Consider the following 22644-nt stretch of genomic DNA (forward strand, 5'->3'; position numbering starts at 1 on the left):
TCAGCATCAGCGAAATTCGGAATAAAGCGTATATAATAATTGTAAAGTCCAAAGAACTCTTAAATTTTTTCTAACTTTCGGTCTCGAAAAAACTTCGACAGCTTGTATCTTTCTCTTGTCTAGTTTAATAACAGATTCATTAATAGTTTGCCCCAAAAAGAATATTCAGTTTTTCGCCAATCGCATTTTTGAGGTTCGAATTTTTAACCAGCTTCTCTAAGATTTTGAGCTACTTTGTAAAAACGTTCGTTACTGTTCGTCTACTGTTTCTACAAAAACAATAATGTCATCGATGAAAACAAAACATATTGGTAATTAGATCGCCTAAAACTGTATTAAGTATTCTTTGAAATGTTCTAGGTGAATTTATTAGACCAAATGGTAAAACAAGAAATTCAAATCGCCCTAAAAGGTTTATACTAACTGCTGTTCTAAAAATGTCTTTCGTGTGCATTTTCCCTTAATAAAACCTTGATAAAACCTGATATTAGGTCCACAACATGATAATATTTCACTTTTCCTAGTTGGTTAAATATTTTAGTTATATTTGGTATTACGTATGGATCAGGAGCAGTTTTTTCATTCTATTTTTTGTAGTCAATTACTAAACGTTATCTCGTTTTTTCATCCGCTAAGCTCTTTTTTGTAACCACCCATCTTGGTGCGTTAAAAGTACTTTTTGATTTTATTTTGATGATTGAGAGATGATGAGCAGCTTCATCAGCATAAGTAATCCCGGACTAGATCAGTACCATATTTCTCTCTCTTTCTCTCTCTCTCTCTCTCTTGCATGATTGGGTACCATTCCAGACGTTCCGCGAAGCATGTGACTAGGCAATATTCTCAGTTCCGCCGGATTAACTAGATGTGAGTGCGAAGTATTGGGTGTTCGATTGATAATTAGCCGGTAGTATGCCGTCAATCTTTCTCTGTGCGCGCGCGCATGTGTATATAAAATTTATAATTTTCTTTTTGGTTAGTAGCGGGAGGCTATATATATATATTATATACAAGTGAAAAAACGCACGGTTTAATAATGTTTTTCATATATGTACATCAATGTCACAGTTTGAAAAGTAAATTCCTTAACTTATTAAACGTGCAGTTGGACACGTTTTGTATATCTCTCTACTCATGTTCATAGGTATTGTATTTCAGGGCAAAAAATTCACTGCAGGTTATTCTTATAATTTGCAGTGTGTTCTTTACGATGATAATATTAAAATTATTGAAACATTTAATTTTGAGTTACCAGCTTGGAATCAACTTCAAACTGGTCTAAATCGTGAATATGATATTTGAATCTAAAAAATATGAGGTATTGAAGTCAGTTTGACTAATTACAAAATGGCATCGAAAGTGATTGCACTTTACTACAAAAAGTGTTTAGAATTTACCTAAGAATATACCGAAATTTCTGGTCAATAAGTTACGTGCAACTTTTTTAATTTTACAAATTTTCATTGCACACAAAAAATTGATGTGGACTCTTTGGCTAATTTAAAGTACTTTTACTTCTTAGACATTTTTTTTGTAAAATACTTCATTTTCGAGAAAAGATTTATGAAAATTTTGGTAAAAATAGTACACGTTAAACGCCATTTTGAAAAATGACATATGTGCGCCGATGGACAAATTATTTAAAAAAATATTGTGATAACGTATCATCCACGTTTTGTTTAATTTCATGTCATTATGAATGTCAAAAAATGTCTACAGTCAATAACATGTATAATTACTATTATTTATTATTATTTAATGTTATTTATTAATATTACTTATTATTAATGCGTAGATAGTACAAAGACCGATAACAATTTGTCTTATAGTGAGCGTAGTGCGTATCATTACTAAAACATGAGAAAAAAGCTGTAGATAAAATAAAACTTACAACTTACGAACAATTATAAATAAACAAAATGATAAGTGTCTGAAATACTTGTTTTACGTAAATATGACAGAGTTTACGTTTACGTACAATTTTTGTAACTTTCAATGACATGATGGATTATGTTTTTATATTACATTATAAATTACGTTGTACGTACATTGCCGTTTTCCTATTAATATGATATGACTTGTATATTTCATACAATATTTAAATATATAATCTATTATTATTTTTGATGTCACGGTACATTAATTAAAACTGAATATACATAAGGCTTCCACAGTCTTATCTTTATTTTGTCACAAATGGTAAAAAGTAAAAAAGAAGAATTTTATTCTCTACTTTTGGGATTTTTTTCTCCCAGTCGTAGAAATAGTAGCTTTAATTCATTGTACATAAAATTAAGCAGTTTATTAAACTAAAAAGTTAACATGAATTTTTCATGTTCTTTAGGTATATGCTACACATAAAATGGCGGAATTAGTTACTTTACTTCATCAAGAAATTCCAGAAGGAAGAAATAACCTTAGTGATAGTCATACCAATTTAGAGAGAGTTGCAGATTACTGCGAAGCCAATTATTTTCAAGCTGATAATAAAAGAATTGCTTTGGAAGAAACAAAAAACTATACAACTCAATCACTAGCTAGTGTTGCCTATCAAATAAATACTCTAGCTTACAATTTTCTTCAATTGCTAGAATTACAATCGACTCAGTTATCTGAAATGGAAAGTCAAATGAATCATATTTCACAAACTGTTATGATTCATAAAGAAAAAGTTGCAAGACGAGAAATTGGAGTACTAACAGCTAATAAAATTACTTCGAGGCAATATAAAATCATTGCACCAGCTAATCCTGAAAAACCTATAAAGTACATCAGAAAATCAATTGATTATACTGTTTTTGATGACATTGGTCATGGAGTACGAACGGTAGGGACGCCCAGAACCAAACAACGTGGAGGTAGTCAAAGCAGTGTCCAAAGCTTAGGAGCATCTTCAGTTGCATCAGGAATAATAGCGAATTTAGTAGGACCAGCACCGACTACAAAGCCTCCAACACCACCTCAAGTTGCAAGAACAGGTAACCTTATTGTAAAAATCTAATTAAATTAGTATAATTAGGAAAGTACTTAAGAAATACAATAATTTATAGTAAATAACTAGTTAATAAGATGTAAAACTCATGCAATTTTAGGTGATTATTTCTAAATATGTTTTCATAAATATAATGGGCTATAACGGTGGGTTAAACAAATTATTATTCAACACAATTAAATGATGAATAATTTCTCACCGTCTTCTTATATGCCAAAGATAGGTACATTTCGTGAGACTAAAAATCACCGCGGAAGCGCGAAATAAAGCAAGAGACAAATCAACTTTGAATGTGAATTTTTACTGTGATTATGTAAACATTAACAACAGGGAAATATCAAACGTGACATAAAACGAAAAGATGAAGCATTTATTACCTCTTTCATCAACAAAATAAAAGAAAACGTTCCGATTCAGAGAAGAAAGGGCGGGAGGGAGGGAGACGCACTCATAGGTATTTTGCCTTGCTGATCTTCGCAACGGATATATCAACAAACCTTCATGAGTAGCTAAATTCCACCGTCATCATGAATCTTCAAAGATTACCATCGAGGATGATAAAGGTCAAAATTACCATCAGTACGCTGGCTAGTGGATCGATTTTACCACCGTCAGTGAGACATGATCTGTAAAAATACCGCCGGCTGATCCTGCTCCAAATCATAGCAACACGTACATGCTGGCGTCGGGCGAGGATTTGGCCCTCCGATCATTAGCAGCACAAGGGGGACGGTGCTTGTTTTCTTTGTCTCATACGAGTAATTTCGCATGTTGTCACGAGTGTGCAGGTTAGCCTACAGCTAGAATGCATTCATTAGTTCCGTACCCACTTTTGTTAACGTGAAGCCTGCGCATACTATATAGTATATGAATATATATAAACATATGTAAATATATATAAATATATATATATATATATAAATATATATATTATATATATAAATATATATATATTAAATATATATAATATATATATAATTTCATATACTATATACTATATAGTATATGAACTGACCACAGTTTCAAATTTCGTTTTTCCGTTATTCGTAAAACTTTGAACTTATCTTTTACGATCACTACAGTCTTTAACAACCGATATGTATGGTTGAGTTATATCATTCCTTGTTTGCTTTAGTTTTTTTGCTATAAATGATAATTTACTATGAAAATCGAGATTATACAGAATTACATCGCCCGTTCGCCGTTTCTTATAAACGTTTCCCAACTCTTACCATATAGAGATGGGCAGCCAAGAATCTCTTTTTCAATTTTTAAAAAATTTTTTACATTTTATATTTAAGATAAGTTCAAATATTTTGGTAAAATTAAATTTAATCAAGGTTCAGGAATTTTCATCAACGACAATCTTTGAAAAACTGTGTATTTTTCAAGCTCTCCGGGCACCATATTGAATTCGCCATTAATTAGGTCGTTAAATATACTAGATGTTTGTACATAATTTATCGATCACACTCTGACCGTTTGATCAACAAAATTCCGCGTGTTACTAATTATCTTAGAAGTGTCATGAAAAAATAAGCATTTTTCGGAATACTATTCAGCCATTTTGGAAGATAAAACATAAGCAGCTAGACTAACAATTTTTTTTTTCGTAATCTACAACTATTTTATCTATCTTTGTTCATTATCCATAAAAAGTCTGGGATTATAGGTGTTAATGGGTTAAATTGTACCTTGTAAGTGCATTTGAAAGTGTATGTCGGAAACTTTATCTTATTGAAACTCGGTTCTAAATTTTTTTATTATACTCTATATTTTTCATTTGTTGACGTTAGGAGATATTTCTTCGTTTATTTTACAGTGTCTGTAACACTCTTTTAAATGACAGGAACAGATTGAACAAATATTAATATACGGTGAGGAAAATACATTGTGACGTTAAACGTCCGGTTTGCGCTATCGTTTCGATCGTGTGGCTGCCTCCGAGGGCAGCACCTACCGGCCCGGGGAAGTCGAAAACCGGAACTCGGTCCGAAATAGGACGGAACGCGTGCGAAGAAAGAAGGACCAGTCTAGGAGCAACGCTAGAATCAGTAACAACGTGCGAGTGGGAGAGCGCCTTTGACACCGGTAACAACGTGCAGGAGTCGAGGAGTAACGTGAGATTGAGTAGCAACTAGAGTCTACGAGTACCGCTGGCTTGAACAGCAACGTGAGCAGAGGAATAACTCTAGCACCGATAGTAGCGTGCATGAGTGTGTACGTCGCAAAGAGTGCGAATACTAGACTGCTGATAGTTTTTGTTGTTGCTGCTATCGTGTCAACCCCGCGAACACGCTATCGTAGGCCGGCGGCAAATTTAAGAGGCGACGCTGATTTGCTCCCCCTGATAGCGCGGATAATCGTACAAGGTAAGCTGGCCAGCTTGGCGTTATGATTTTTTGTTAAACGACCGCGCGTATTATTTTAGCTCTTCCCTCACGTCTGCAAATGTAAAGAAATCGGTAGCGAGCGAGCATGCAAGCTAATAACACGAACGAGCTACTGTAAATGAAATGGCGATGCGTAAGATTGTCGCGCACATCGAATAAGCGTAAATGCGCGGGCCAAATGCGTGTAGATTATATAATGAATAAACTAGTCTGTATATGAATGAATCATTAATTTTCTGTTGCCTTTTGCTATTAGTAAGTTGGTTGACTAATACCTGTCTTTTCCCACTCCTCGGTTAGTTAACAAAAATTGATTATTTCAATCTCGTCGCGCGTATTCCGGTACGAACCCGCCTTAGGCGAGACAAAGAAATTAACACGGATTCATACCCCATTACAACATTAAACGAAAATTTAAAATTGTTTTTCTCCAAATGGTCATATTTTTTCCAAATTTTATTATAGAATATTATAAGACTTTCTAACTGTCACTATAGAGATTCTGGATTTCTACGTTTTTTCGGAAAAAAATTCCTTTTCTAAATTTTTTGTCGTTTTCTCAACTAAAAAAGACAGGCAGTTTATTTGTACTGAAAACCTAATTATTTTCTAATAATAGATGATGAATTATAATTCACTGACTGTCACTTGGTCCAACGTCCGAATTCTCAGAGACACTGCCCAGAACTCAAAATAACAAAAGAAAAAAGAGAACAGATTATTGGGCGTCAATGCAATAATGAAAACAAGGATGTATCCAGTTTGGATGAAGAACTCTGAGCGTACGCGCCTCTCATTCGAGATCGTGGCTTCTTTCCTTTCTCTTTCTTTTTTTTCTTTATGACGAATGTTAATCTGCACTGTTGTAATTTTGTCTTTCGCCCTCTCTCACTTACTTGCTATTATCGCTAGGTTATACATAAGAATAAGAAAAGAAAAAATCGAATGAATATAAATACGAGTCATACGATCAATAAGTCTTTACAAAATTCAAGAGATGGCGCTCGTCACGCATAAATTATGATGTTATTGGCAAGACTACTAACTAGATATCGTACAAATTTTCAGAGCGATTCATTAAGTCGTTTTTTTGTGAGCGTTGGTTGAACACAAAGTTATTGGTTTATTTAAAAAATGGAAAAAACAGAGTTTCGAGCGGTGATAAAACATTTTCATTTGAAAGGCCTTACACCAAAAGAAATCACAGGTGAGTTGAACGCCATTCATGGCAAGTCTGCCCCTGTATTTAAGACTGTTTATAACTGAGTAAATGAATTTAAACGCGGCCGTACAACAAAAAAAGATGAACCTCGTTCAGGACACCCCGTAGAAGTGAGTACGCCCGAAATGGTCAACAAAGTCCACGATATAGTATTGAGTGATAGAAGATTAAAATTGCAAGAATTAGTTGAGGCCACAGGGGTATTAAAGGATACAATAATTTTAATTTTGTATGAAAAATTGGGGATGAAAAAAATATCAGCAAGATGGGTGCCGCGTTTGCTCAATGTTGAAAACAAACGAACCCACGTGGTTACCTCTGAGGCTCTTTTGGCACGCGTACGTCATAATCCGGAAAACTTTTGGCGTCAACTCGTAACTGTAAACGAAACATGGGTACATCACTACACTCCTGGAACCAAAGAATAGTCCAAATAATGGATTACCGCAGGAGAACCAGCCCCAAAGAAGGCAAAGACAGTAAAGTTAGCTGGCAAGATTATGGCCACGGTTTTCTGGGATGCGTATGGAATCATCTATGTCGACTACTTGGAAAAGGGCCAGACGATCACTGGGCAATATTATGCGTCATTATTAGATCAGCTGAAAAAAAATTCAGAGAAAAACGTCCTCACTTGAACAAAGTAAATACCTCTTTCTTCAAGACAATGCTCGAGTTCACATGTATGCAGTTTCGATTGCAAAAATTAACGATTTAAAGTTCGAATTAATTGACCATCCACCATATTCGCCTGATTTGAGTCCCAGTGACTTTTTCTTATTTCCTAACTTCTAAAAATGGCTTGCCGGTCAACGATTCACGTCGAATGAAGAAGTCATCGCCGAAACAAATGCCTATTTTGAGGGTTTTCAGAAATCATATTTTTCTGATGGCTTAAAAAAACTGGAAAGCCGTTTAATAAAATGTATCGACCTTCAAGGAGATTATGTTGAAAAATAAAAAAAAATTACATACGCAATACTTTTTTTTCCTTCTTTTTGTAAAGACTTATTGACCCCCCCCCCCCGTATATAATTGTATTATATAAGATAAATAGGGGAAAAGAGCTAAAACGGGTTACATCTCATTCATTGTAGAATATATCGAAATTCATTTAAAGTAAAATTTTTCTTTTTTATCAATACTTTATTAGTGTTATTTAAATACAACATTAGAATAATTTTTTTATCGTCATCAATAAATTTTGTGTCACTAGTAGATGAATCATAGAAACTTAATGACGAATTAATTAGAGATTCATGATATAATATTTCTAATATACAGTTTATTCCAATATTAAAAAAATGTAAATGTTGTATTACAACTTGCTTAAATGTATAAAATCAAGAGAACATTTTTTTAATACAGGAAATTTGAAACTGTTGCATGTATAACATTTATTCGTTAATTTTCCTAGTGTTACTTTATAAAAGATTATTTTCGAATTTTCATCTGCTAATGAACACAAAATCACTAATAGAACTGTATCATTATGAAATATCACGACATTATTTTCGTATTTTGAAATATGGATAGCAGTTTGAACATTGGAAGTAACTGCGTTTTTATTTATTTGCTTAGTTATATAACACAGCGTATGTGATCGACGAATGGGTGCTCGCGCCCGAAGGGCGCCGCGTTCATGTGCAAGGTGATACACGCGGGCAAGACGCTGGATTGGCGCTGCTGCTACTCAGTTAATTGCTCTCTCGACGTGAGAAGTCGAAAAGCGGGTGATCGTAGAGTGCTAGAAGGGGAAGGATCGCGCAAATTCTCGCGACCGTAGCCGATACACTCGATGCTCGTGAGTTCGTTCGGTAAGAGCCTATGGGAAAATAGACCAGCAAAAGATGACTAGCTGGTGTTTTACAAACGGTCTAACAACAGTGATAATGCCACGCACGCAATCGATAAACCGCTGTATGTGCGAGAGAGAGAGATTATACGCGAAGCTAAATAACATCGCATGCACTCATTCCGCTCGCAAACATTACCAATCGGACGCTACCTTAGCTTTGCCGCTGGCCAGCCGAGAAAGCTTTATTGCCTCGCTCTCTGCCGTCGCACAGTGGGAGATTTGGAAATTTTTTTGGACAAAATTGAATATCTTTTGATTGGAAAAAGATATCGACATCAATCCAAGGGCATTTTGAAGCTTAATTGGTGCTGAATAAAGGAAAACTATCAGCATTATCATTATATATATCTTTGACCTTTAAAAATAAGGTCAAAGTTGGCATTTTATGAAAAAATTTCATTCTTTCCAATTTTTAGCCTTCAAACGGATGATAATTTAATATAAATATATCGCATTTTTTTAGGATTTTGAACGAGAATTCCGAATCCGTTATCAGAATTTCGATTAAGTATAGTAGTCATTGAGAAAAACGCGTCCGAAGCCAAGGAAAGCCCGGTTTTCCTTGTTATTTGTGGTTTATCTCCCTGCAAACTGTGGATATCGTCTTTTTCATGACAAACATATGTTGTTGTTTTATGTATGATTAAATTTCCCCATGAATGGGTACGGAGAACTTCAATATGAAATTCAATATGAAATGGACATCAACAAGAAGAATAAACATAGAAACACATAATATCATGAATATCATATGAAAAACTACAGCTAACAACATTCATAACGAAAATAACTCACCAGTATTGTTGTAAGTTTAGTTTAGCGAATTTTTGGCTGGACATGAAATAAATTTCTATACATACATTGTAGCATCAATATATAAATGCAATTATTTTCAGGTGTTAGTCTATTTAAAGTATCCTGTTTTATCGTTTTCGACAAAAGTTACCATTGGAATCCATATCTATGATTTCTTTATATTGCTATCCTCATGTATGATCTCTTGGGTCCTTCATCATCAGTTTCGTAATTCGGAGCATAGTTTAGTTAGCAGTGATTTTCATATATTTTTATGAATTGGGGCTTATTGATGCATGTACTCGATATACGGCCATATTTTATATTGAAATTATGATAAGATTATTCAATACTTGAACAAATTTAGGTAATAGAATTTTTTATTTAGTATAGTCAATTAGTTAGAGATCAAGAGTCATGGAAAACCGGGGTTTCCTCGACTTTACAAGTGCTTTTACCAATTAACAATATAGATAAATGAAATTCTGACAATAAATTCGGGTTTCTCGTTCCTAATGAAATATATATTCGTTTTTCTCAATGACTACTATACTTAATCGAAATTCTGATAACGGATTCGGAATCCTCGTTCAAAATCCTGTAAAAATGTATATTCCGTTTATGGAATAAGACGATATCCACCGTTTGCAGGGAGATAAACAAGAAATAACAAGGAAAACTGGGCTTTCCTTGGCTTCGGACGCGTTTTTCTCAATGACTACTATACTTAATCGAAATTCTGATAACGGATTCGGAATTCTCGTTCAAAATCCTAAAAAAATGCGATATATTTATATTAAATTATCATCCGTTTGAAGGCTAAAAATTGGAAAGAATGAAATTTTTTCATAAAATGCCAACTTTGACCTTATTTTTAAAGGTCAAAGATATATATAATGATAATGCTGATAGTTTTCCTTTATTCAGCACCAATTAAGCTTCAAAATGCCCTTGGATTGATGTCGATATCTTTTTCCAATCAAAAGATATTCAATTTTGTCCAAAAAAATTTCCAAATCTCCCACTGTGCGTCGCTACCGCTCACGATGACATGCTGGTATGGACGCCTCTCGTCGAAGGCTTCGTTTTCTGCGCGGCATTGGATCTCGAGCTCGTTGAGATCGGTGTTCCGTTGTGGTGTTTGAGATGGGCTTCGCGAACAGATCGTCACAAAAAATTAAACTTTTGAAATCGCACGGGAGACTCACTGCAACGATTTGCAAAAGACTGCTCACTATTCGTCAGGCGGATATTGCACTGAAACTGACTTCTCTTACCCGCTCTATCAGTCAACATACCGAAAACCTTGAAACTTTTTGTTTGTTTTAAGATTAGGTGCGGTGACTTAAGCAGATAGGAAAAGACTTCGGTTCAATTCCGTGCCACTCCCCTCTCTTTCTCTCTCTCTCTCTATCTTGCGCTCTCTTGCTCGACGCTTTGTTTACCTCGCAGCCGACGCCGCTCCATCTACTTGATTCAATTCTCGAAATGAGATATTCTTATTTTAAACTATTATCATTCTAGGCGTGTTTTAAATAAAGCGAGTAAATGTTTTTTACTTGTATCATTTAAAAATGTTTTTGGTTTGAGCGCAATCTTAATATTATCAAATATTTATTATTTCCTACGACTAATTTTTTTTACGACGAAAACATTCCGTTTATTATGTACCTTCTTCGTAAACATAATATATTATAAAACTATCTATGACCATTGGTTTTGAAAGTACGTAATTGACATACTTCATTAATACATCGAGAACTTTATCATTCATTGACCACGAAATTTGATGTAGTAAAAATTCACCATTGATAAAATAATTTATAAACGACTTGAGGGATCATACTTTAACATAATTAAAGTTATCGATGAATAAATTTTTATCTGTTTTTCTTAGAACACAGTAATGAAATAACGAAAAAAATATAGATCTAGTTCGTACTGCAAACAATTTTTAATGTTAGTTTTTTCAGTAACATTAAGAGAGATGCGTTAGAATATAACTGCTGGCAGTACAGTATCATTCATTTTTATTTTATTATGCATTGCGCTTAGTGATAATGTCTGGTATTTCCGTTTGCTATTTCAGCGAAGGATTTTCCAAATTTTTTTTTAATATACGAGGGTGGTCCGATAAGTACTTAGCCTCACCGCCCGATGGCACCACTCTCGCAAAAGAAATATTCTATCACGTAGTACAATCTTTTTGATGGTTACTGTCAAGATTTCAGCCGGATCGGAGTTGTAGTTTCTTTTTGAGAGCGTGTGAAAGCAAGTTTGTCCGTTGATTTTTGAAAAATGGAAAAAGAGCAGTATCGGTCGGTGATTCGATTCCTGTTTTTGGAAGGGAAATCGTGCAGCGAAATCAAAAAGCGCTTGGATGCTGTGTATGGTGCCTCTTCTCATTCGATGGCAACCGTCAAAAATTGGTTTAACGAGTTTCAACGTGGTCGCACGTCGATTTTTGAAGAGCTACGTTCAGGTGCTCCGAAAACGGTTACCACGGAGGATAACGTGACAAAAATTCACGATCTCGTATTGGCAGATCGACAATTGAAGGTGCGCGAGATAGCTAAGATCGTAGGCATCTCAAAAGACCGCGTGGGTCATGTCCTGCATGAAATTTTGGGCATGAGAAAGCTGTCGGCGCGATGGGTGTCGCGTTTGCTCACTCCGGACAACAAGCGCAACCGTGAGACAACTTCAGAGCAATGTCTGACGCTGTTTAAGCGCAATCCGAAGGAGTTTCTACGTCGTTTCGTGACAGTCAACGAAACATGGATCCACTGGTATACACCAGAGACCAAGGAACAGTCGAAACACTGGACTTTATCCGGCGAAAGTGCTCCGAAGAAGGCGAAGACTGCCCCATCGGCCGGAAAGGTGATGGCCACCGTTTTCTGGGATTCACAAGATGTGATCTATATCGACTGCCTGGAGAGGGGCAAAACGGTCACAGGACTGTACTATGCCGAATTATTGGGCCGATTCGACGTGGAATTGCAGAAAAAACGGCCCCATTTGGCGAAGAAAAAAGTGCTCTTCCACCATGACAACGCACCGGCTCACACCTCCGCCGTCGCCATGGCCAAATTGGTCGAATTAGGCTACGAACTGCTGCCCCATCCACCGTATTCTCCAGATTTAGCCCCGTGCGACTTCTTTTTATTTCCAAACTTGAAAAAGTCACTCGCCGGGCAGAAATTGGAGTCGAATGAGGAGGTAATCGCTGTCACGGAAGCCTACTTTTCAGACCTCGAGGAAACCTATTTTTCAAACGGGTTAAAGAAGTTGGAGCATCGCTGGGCCAAGTGTATCGAACTAAAAGAAGACTATGTTGAAAAATAAAACGCCACTTTTCCAAAATTTTCGTTTTACTTTTGTAGACTAAGTACTTATCGGACCACCCTCGTAGATACACTGGTTTAATATGCTCTATAGCAATTTATTCTACTATTTCCAATAAGACCATACATAATACATTGATCTTTGCCTGAAACAGGATATAGATTATGTTAGTAGTAAAATTGAAACAATTATAGCATACCCGCGTTATCTCTCGTAATCTTACTAAGACAGGAGCTCGCATATTGCTGACTAGTGTCATTCGCATGGGAACAATAGTTTCTCATTCTTGCATACACTTCAAAAAAACTACTGTACAGTTTAGCCATTTCGCCATCGTATTATCAGTCAAAGTACGTTTATAAATCATTCCTCCAATACATTTCATAGTACGTATAAGATTTTATACTTTAACCTATCAGTACATACACCATATCAAAATATTTTTGAACGACGAATAGTAAAAAAGCCTTCATTCGTAAATTACTGTAAATCTGTAAAGCTAATAACAGACGGCAATGATACCATATCCTGGAAATGGAAAATTGCTGACTCAGCATAGTTATCATACCTAGTAGCATGAAAAAGTGGTAACATTTGTTTTATACATTATGCTATATTCATCTTGTGTTTACCAAATGTGTAGGATTCGACGTAAATATATCAATTGATTAATAAATCTCGATGTATTATAAATTAATATAGGATATACGAGGTGTGTTCAAAAAGTAAGGTGACTTCAAATTTCACGGGCAACGTACTATCGATTATCGATTTTTTTATTTTGTTATATTGGTACACTCTTCCCGAACATCTGTACCAAGTTTCAAGTGTATAGCATTTTTGTTTGGTTGTGAGAGGCGTAAAGATTATAAATGTTTTGCGTGCTCGGCGATTTCTTGCTATCGAAAAATATCGATCAAAGGATTTGCATCAAATTTTGTGTAAAAAATAAAATAAATTGCTCCGAAACACTTGAAATTTTGACGGTGGCATACGGTGAAACTGTTCTGAGTAAAAAAAATGTTTACAAGTGGTACAAACTCTTCCAAGATGGCCGGGAAGATGCCAATGACGAGCCTCGCTCTGGACGCCCAAGCATGTCAACAACTGATGAAAACGTTCAAGCAGTGAAGAAAATTGTTCTGGAAAATCGTCGAATTACTATTAGAGAAGTTGCTGAGGATGTTGGTATATCGCTTGGCTCGTGCCATGAAATTTTTTCTAACGTTTTGGGCATGAGACGTGTGTCAGCGAAGTTTGTTCCGAAATTGCTAAATTTTGACCAAAAGAACCGTCGCATGAGCATCGCTTAAGAACTGTTGAATGACGTCAACGACGACCCAGATTTACTCAAAAGAGTCATAACTGGTGACGAATCATGGGTATATGGTTATGATATCGAAACCAAAGTCCAATCGTCCCAATGGAAGAGCCCAGATGAGCCAAGACCGAAAAAAGCACGCCAAGTTCGATCAAATGTCAAAGTTTTGCTCACTGTTTTCTTCGATTACCATGGCGTGGTGCATCATGAGTTCTTACCATATGGACGTACGGTCAATAAACAGTATTATCCTGAAGTTATGCGCCGTTTGCGAGAAGCAATACGAAGAAAACGTCCAGAATTGTGGAAAAACAATTCATGGCTTTTGCATCACGATAATGCCCCTGCTCACTCATCTTTGCTTGTGACAGATTTTTTGGCCAAAACCAACACCACAATCATGCCTCAGCCACCATATTCAGCGGATTTGGCCCCATGTGACTTTTTCTTTTTCCCAAAACTAAAGAGACCTATGAAAGGACGGAGATTTGCAACGATTGAAGAGATAAAGACTGCATCGCTGGAAGAGCTCAAGGCTATACCGAAAAGTGCTTATGAGAAGTGCTTTGAGGATTGGAAAAACCGTTGGCATAAGTGTATTGTATCTGAGGGGGATTACTTTGAAGGGGACAACATAAATATTGATAAATAAATAAATATTTTTTCTTAAAAATACAAAGTCACTTTACTTTTTGAACACACCTCGTCATTGCGTCCGTCTCATATGAATTCTTCGCGCCTAGCGAGAGAATTCTCAGAAGAGCTTGATCATTAGTTGTTAGTACGGCGCGTTAGAAAATTAGTTTATATACAGGGTGTTCCAGACCACCCGTACACCCCCTCTAGAATCCAAAATAATGGATTAATCAAAAACTGCTTCAGACAAAAGTTGCTGGGCTTCGAGGGGGACATATCCGTACGACCTTGGCTTTGACCTTGGATGTCATGTTCAAGGTCATTTCAAGGTCAACTTTGTTTTTTTAAATAGGAACCCACGAATCCGGGGTCAAAAAGAGGGATTTCCATTACAAAAAACACTTCGACCTTGAAATGACCTTTAAAATGAGGTTAAAGGTCAAAGGTTTTTAGTGCATTGGGTGGCCCACTCTATTCTGAACAAATTTAGTAGAGGTCATTTTTCGATATCTTAAAAATTAAAAAAACGCTTTTAGGCAGTTTTTCAAGCATTTGACCTTAAATCGACCTTCTCAAGGCCATGAAAAAAAATTTAAAAATACCGTTTTGGACGTAAAATTTCCCGCTCTTTCCGAATCCGGGGTCAAAAATGGGGGTTCCTATTTAAAAAAACAAAGTTGACCTTGAAATGACCTTGAACATGACCTCCAAGGTCAAAGCCAAGGTCGTACGGATATGTCCCCCTCGAAGCCCAGCAACTTTTGTCTGAAGCAGTTTTTGATTAATCCATTATTTTGGATTCTAGAGGGGGTGTACGGGTGGTCTGGAACACCCTGTATATATATGTATACATATTTTTACCGTATATGAGGTGTATTCAAAAAATAACGAGAATTTTCGTTTTATGAAAAAAATATTTATTTATTCATCTACATTAATGTTGTCGCCTTCAAAGTAGTCCCCTTCGGATACAATACACTTATGCCAACGCTTTTTCCAATCCTCGAAACACTTTTAAAACTCGATCTTTGTAATAGCTTTTAGCTCTTTCAGCGATTCGCTTTTAATGTCATCTATGCTTGTAAAACGACGGCCTTTTAATGTTCTCTTTATTTTTGGAAATAGAAAAAAGTCACATGGAGCCATTTCTGGCGAATATGGAGGCTGAGGCATCGTTACAGTTTCGTTTTTGGCCAAAAATTCACGAACAAGCAATGAAGTGTGAGCAGGCGCATTATCATGGTGCAAAAGCCATGAATTGTTTTGCCACAAATCCGGGCGTTTTTTTCGGTTTGCTTCACGCAAACGACGTTGAACTTGTAGGTAGTACTGCTTATTGATTGTTTGACCTTGTGGCAAGAATTCATAATGCACTATGCCATTAAAATCGAAGAACACAGTGAGCATAACCTTCACATTCGACCGTACTTGTCGAGCCTTTTTCGGTCTTGGCGATCCAGAATGCCTCCACTGGGACGATTGAGCCTTAGTTTCGACATCATATCCGTAAACCCATGTTTCGTCACCTGCTATAATACGTTTTAGTAGTTCTGCATCGTTATTGACTTCATTTAGCGACTCCTGAGCAACTTCCATTCGCCGCTGTTTTTGTTCGAAATTCAACAATTTTGGAACGAATTTTGCTGCCACACGTTTCATACCCAAAACATTCGAAAAAATTTGATGGCATGAGCCAACTGATATGCCAACATCATCAGCGACTTCTCTGATTATGATTCGGCGATCGTTCATAATCATTTCTTTCACTTTTTTCACGTTTTCATCGGTTGTTGATGTGCTTGGGCGTCCGGGTCGTTCGTCATCTTCAACGTTTTCGTGGCCATCTTGGAAACGCTTATACCACTCATAAATCCTTGCTTTACTCATAGCAGACTCACTATATGCCTTTGTTAACATTTGACAAACTTTACTACACTTTATTTCATTTTTTACGCAAAATTTAATACAAATTCTTTGATCCATTTTTTTTCACAAACGAAAATCGCCGAGCTCGAAAAACACGTCTAATGTTAGCGGCTGCCACTTAAAAAGTAAGCAATGAATATTGCTGAAAATTTTATCGTACTTCAGGGGCATGTGTACCAACATAATAAAAAAAAATTTTATACAAGCGGACTCTCCAAACCCGCGAAATTTAAAAATTCTCGTTACTTTTTGAACACACCTCGTATTCTTTATATATAGTTTCAAGTTCTTTACGTAATGTTGGTCTTTTTCTTTGCCATTTTGTTCATTTAATATATATGTGTCTTCCGCGATTCTTTTCTTGATCCTATATGGATCTGTTTATATGTCGAAGAATTTGTGCAATTGCTCATTTTCCGAGCTTCATATATTTACAACTTTTTTCAATACTTTGTAATTTGTATAGTATATTGTGTGTATTTTGTTTTTATTAAATTTTTCATCGCATTTTCTTAATTTTTGATATAGTCTATTTTTTTCTAAAAGTAATTTTTTTTCGTATGGTACCTTGTTGGCTTTTTAAATGTTCATGTATTTTTCCAAATTCTTGTGGATTTTTGGTTAAAATGCAATTCATTGCGTGTAAATTCTCTAGTATCATGGTGTATTTCATTCATGATTTTAATGATTATACCTCATATATTTGGCCTAACTTGGGTGTTAATATATTCGAAAGAATCTTGCTAATTCTCCGTGAATTCTATCTTTTACGAGGGTGGGTCCATAAGTCCCTAAGAGATCCAACAGTTGTCACTCAAAGCATCCCAACTTATATTGCACGAGCAAGCATTACTATTAAATAGAGTGCTGCCGAAGTTTCAGCCAGATCCATTGATTAGTTCCATTTTTATCGTCGATCAAAGTGAACAACTTTTGTTTCTTGTTAACAATGGAAAAAAAGTCAATTTCGAGAGGTGATAAAACATTTCTATTTAAAAGACCTTACACCAAAAGAAATCAAAGCTGAATTAGATGCAGTTAATGGTGTATCTGCCCCTGTGTTTGCAACTGTTTACAGTTGGGTAAATGAATTTAAACGTGGCCATACATCAACTGCAGATGAATATCGTTTAGGCCGTCCTGTAGACGTGAGCATTCAAAAATGATCAATGATCAATAAAATCCACAACATGGTGTTGAGTGACCAAAGAACCAAATTGCGCGAAATAGTTGAGCCACAGGGTTTTCATAAGGTACAGTTAATTTGATTTTGCATGAGAAATTGGACACGAGAAAAATTTCAGCATGATGGGTGCCGCGTTGCTCCCAGTCAAGAACAGATTCAGTCGAGTGGTGGCCGCTGAGGTCCCCTCGGCTTGCATCCACCATAATCCGGACGAGTTTCTGCGTCGATTCATAACCGTAGTCGAAACATGGATACACCACTATACTCTTGAGACGAAATAACATTCAAAACACTAGATTGTGAAAGGTCAATCAGCTCCAAAGAAGGCGAAGACAGTAAAATCGACCGGCAAAGTTATGGCCACTGTTTTTTGGGATGCACGTGGAATTATCTTCGTCGACTATTGAGAAAAAGGACAAACAATCACTAAAGAGTATTATGCATCGTTGTTGGACCGGTTAAGCGAGGATATAAAGGAAAAAATTTCTAATTTGAACAAGAAAAACATTCTGTTTCATCAAGACAATGCACGAGTGCACGCTTGCTTAGTTTCAATGGCTAAAATTAAGGAATCGAAGTTCGAATTAGTAGACCATCCACCGTATCTACAAGATTTGGCCCCTAGTGACTTTTTTTTATTCCCAAATTTAAAAAAGTGGCTTGCCGGACAACGATTCATCTCGAACGAGGAGGTCATAACACAAACAAATAGCTATTTTGAGGAACTTCTAAAATTATTTTTTTCTGATGGCTTAAAAAAACTTGAAGGATGCCTGGAAAAGTGTATCGAGCTAAAAGGAGATTATATTGAAAAATAAAAAAAAATACCAAAAAAAATGGTTTCAATCTTTTTCTAAGGACTTATTGACCCACCCTTATACATTCGATTATGGGTATCTTAGTGATGAAAATGTCTGGCTTGTATTATGTTCTTTTAATTTATTTTTCCATATTCTTGACGTTATCTGTCATTATAGTGTAACGAGTCATTCTGATTTTTTCTTTTCTGCACGACTGCAACTCAACAAACACGCAAATTTTCGATTGATTTGGTATCAATCTCGTGGCGCCTCCCTACCTATCTGTAAATTTTTTAGAAATTTGTTCTGAGAATTTTGACCATATTAGGAGCGTGACATCACAATATTCCGAATTTTCCTTATGATTTTCACGGATTGTTGCAAAAATATTAAATAAATGCTTTTGTGATGAACAAAAACACTTTTCTTAAACTTATAGATACTGTAACGGGTGTCGATTTCTTGGAAGATGAATCGTCGCCCGCTAACAAGATTCCTGTCACCGCTATTTCCCTCTTTTGGCTAGCTCTGTGCTGGACGCTCAGCCTGAAAACGAGCGCAAAAGCACGAAACAACAAAGAAGAGCGATGGTTGTAGGTTCTCAGAAAACGTTGCGAAGGAGAAGGGAACGTAGAGAAAATCTGGTATTGTCGAATAAATTCGCCGTCTTACTCAATACAATCAGAGCGGATTTTATTCGTTATTTGTTCACACACTCGCGCGCATTCCGCCTTGACCGAGAGATTCGCGGCGCATGGTCTCCTTAAACGTACGCGCGAGAGAGAGACGGGTGATACGATTTCGGTCGGCGCGCAGGCCGCGCAGTCTTCCACACGCGAATATTACAATATTTAGGTGGACTTACGCGAACGAACGCTGCTGCAGACAGCTTCGCCTTATAATCCGAGTTTAATCTCGTGAAGGTCGTCGCCCAAGGTCTTTGAAGCCGGGAGAACTACGATCGGTTCCTCGTATACTGTGGGCGACGAACCGGGTCTCCTCGCTCAGCTGATACCTTCAAATTCGGTCGTACTGCCACGACAGTCGCCGCAGAACACCAGCCTCAATTACGACACTCCCTCTTCGCGATAACTCTTCCACGTCGTTCGATTACTTCACACCAAAAATTAACAAGAATAGGATAACAGGACAATGGATCTTCACGCGCGTGCTACCCGCTTGCCGGTCTCACGTGTACTCTCTCGAATCGGCGTGTCGTAGCTATCTCTCTCTCTCTTTCTCACTGCGCGGGTCTACTGCGCATGGCGCGCTATTTCGAATCCCGCTCATCTACCCCTTAACGAGTCTACTCGTTACAATACGTAGAACTCGTATTTTGCTAGAAAAATTAGCAAAAATTAATTGTGATTGTTCAATGGTTAATAAAATTGTTAATATTAATTAATCAGACTATTCAACTTAGCTTATTCGTAAAAGACAGTTAACTGAACCAAAGTAAGAATTTGTTCTATTAGTACCCAACTACCAAAAATATTATAAGTTGTAACGGGATATGATTTAATTTATGAGGAATAAGGTGATATGATTCGCCTTTCTCCTTCGTCGTTAACTCCTGGGTTACCGAATAACCTTGATGGTTCCTCTACGCCCTATTAACGATTTGGCGTGTGTGTGCCGACGCTTCCTCGCAGCGGAGTGACTGGCCTAACAGTCTTGTCCGAATCATCCAATGCGAGTGCGAAAGGACAATGAGTTCGAAACTCGCATCATCGACGGATCGGGAGTGCTGGTAATAGGGAAATCACTTGGACACTCGATTCAAATGTGTGAAGTTTTATTACTTCTCCTCACCGTAGCTTTCGGCTTTACACAGACATTAACACGCATTTTTCGGAAGCCACGTATTTATGATGAACGCCGCAAAGAGAGAGAATCATCGGCACAAACGGTCACGGAACTAAGACAATTTCGCGAAACGATCGTCATCGAACACAACATGGCCGCGCGACACAGAAATATGGCACTGCGCTACGATATCAACAGATTTACTTGAGCGGATCAAAATGGTCTAGTACCGCAACCGCCGATGACGGAAGGAGGCGTCGTCCTCACGGGCGAGAATATTTAACATCAAGGAACTGATGACTCTCCTGCTCTTGATGATCTTGATCACCGCTTGTTATCTTGTGTTGTTTCTCTTCGCACCTCTCTCAGTCTATCTTTGCCTCTCGAATACCTCTTTATCCTCGTTGCTCTCCCCAAAATTGTCTTCTCTCGTCAATCGGTGTTAAACGAGTCTCCGATTTTTGCCTGTTGGAGCATTCTCTCTCTCTCTCTCTCTCTCCCTCTTTTCCACAGGTGCACGCGCAGCGCGTCATCTCGGACAGTAAAGCGGCACAGGCTGCGCACGGCTTTTCACGACGATGGCGGAGGACACTAACGAGAGCCTTTCGTTGCAAAGTAATAAAATAATTAATAATTTTTTGTAACAAGATGAAATACCTTGCAAGATTAAGTTCGACCTGTCCGTACAGGGAAGAGCGCAAAACATTACACGATTTGATATTAATAATTAAAATTCGTACAAATTTCAATATTTATTTATAATTTAAATTCTATTGTTTAAATTAAAGAACAAAAGACTAGTTTGCTCTACAAGTGAAAAGCTATTTTTTGATATAAATCAAATCTATAATTTATCTGTGAATAACAAACTTTACCTGTGAATAACTGTTTATAGCAATTTTTTCAGACTCTATATTGATGACATAATTGTCGGCATTATCAATTTAAATTTTTAAAAGTGAAATAAAATGTCTAGCGTGATTAGTTTTGCATTAATAAATAAATAAAATTTGCTCTACAATCTAAAATAGCGTTAAACGAGTATTTTAATGTAAAATGTCCGTAAATTCTGGGCATAAATACAGGCATTCATGTAGTCGAAGGTCCTGCCTTTCCACGCGTAGGATATCCTAGATAATAACGACAAAACTCTTGATTAATTTATTCTTATTTATTCTTATTATTTAGAGGAGTACACGCACTCTTTCTCTTCCCTCATAGTAGACCATGTCCTTCACTAACCTCTCTCAATATTTTGACAATATGATGCTAGTTGATCCCAGTATAAGTGCTAAAAGACAATTTTGCTAGATATGTTGGTCGCTAGCGCTGAACGCACGAGGTTTTAGTGTTGGTACTCGTCAGCCTCATTAGGTACTTACAAAATCGAATTTGATTTATAACTTGGGTCAGGGTTACAAGTTCACAGGTCTCGTATGCGGCAATCTTCTGTCCAAACGCATCGACCCCGTGTTTCTTTGTCAACAAAGTTTACATGCTCGTGTCGATGCAAAGCCAGGAGAGGGAGAGTCGCGGTCGTCGGAGCAACACCGTGGAAGAAGTGAGTGAGATGAAAAGAGCGAGAGAGAGAGAAAGCGAACAGCAACAGTGAATTTGGCCGATGTAGAGTGGGGGTATAGCTGTACGTGCGGTGACAAAAGGAATTCGAGGCGGCAAGGAACAAGAGAGGGCAATTAGGCGAAAGCCGAGTCATGGAAGGTCACCTAAGGAATTAGCGTAGCAAAGCGCTAAGAGAATATATTACGTACACAGAAAATCAAGCGTCGGTACATCATCGCCATTGATATCCTGTCCTATAAATTATTTGTTTCGAGAATTCGGGAAGCAAAATACGTTCCCACGACTGAATAACGTGTCGAGCAAAACTATGTTAAGCGCACGGATTAGGATTCGGGATGAGGAGTGACACAGCGACGAATGAACACAACAGCGGATTAACACACTAATCCTTTACTTCTGAACAATATCTTACAAGACGGCGATCTCACACCGATAGACTACGAGCGGCACAACAACAAATCGCTAACGTGAAGGTGAATCGGCGCCTGGTCAGCCTGGTGATTCCCTTTTAAACGTAATTAATATAATTAATGCTCGATAAGCAACTCCGCCATTAATGCGACCGACGTAGCCAGCAGATCTACCACACTACCCACCCATCAGCTGGCGCTCAAATATGCAAGAGAGAGAGAAAAGAGAGACCGCGGCACCGACTTCGACCGTCAGCCCCTCTGACGGCTGGAACACGTCGTTGGATAACGTTACTGATGTTATTGTCGCCGCTCTTCGTTCTTTCGCTCAACCTCTCGCTTAACCTCTCGCTCGCTCTCTCAAATATTA

General features: G+C 37.1%; 1 protein-coding gene across 2 annotated transcripts in view; it reads left to right on the plus strand.

Annotated features, from left to right (window-relative positions):
• Positions 1–22644, plus strand: part of LOC131668484 (abl interactor 2) — a 335854-nt gene that overhangs the window by 42301 nt on the left and 270909 nt on the right. For both annotated transcript variants that reach the window (XM_058942708.1, XM_058942699.1), the window contains exon 2: positions 2345–2978. In XM_058942708.1, the coding sequence (XP_058798691.1) occupies positions 2363–2978 (616 nt within the window). In that variant the 5' untranslated portion in view covers positions 2345–2362. The remainder of the gene's footprint in view (positions 1–2344; positions 2979–22644) is intronic.

Source organism: Phymastichus coffea, unplaced genomic scaffold (genome assembly GCF_024137745.1).
Source record: "Phymastichus coffea isolate CEN01 unplaced genomic scaffold, Cenicafe_Pcof_1.1 PCOF00006, whole genome shotgun sequence".
Lineage (NCBI taxonomy): Eukaryota > Metazoa > Arthropoda > Insecta > Hymenoptera > Eulophidae > Phymastichus > Phymastichus coffea.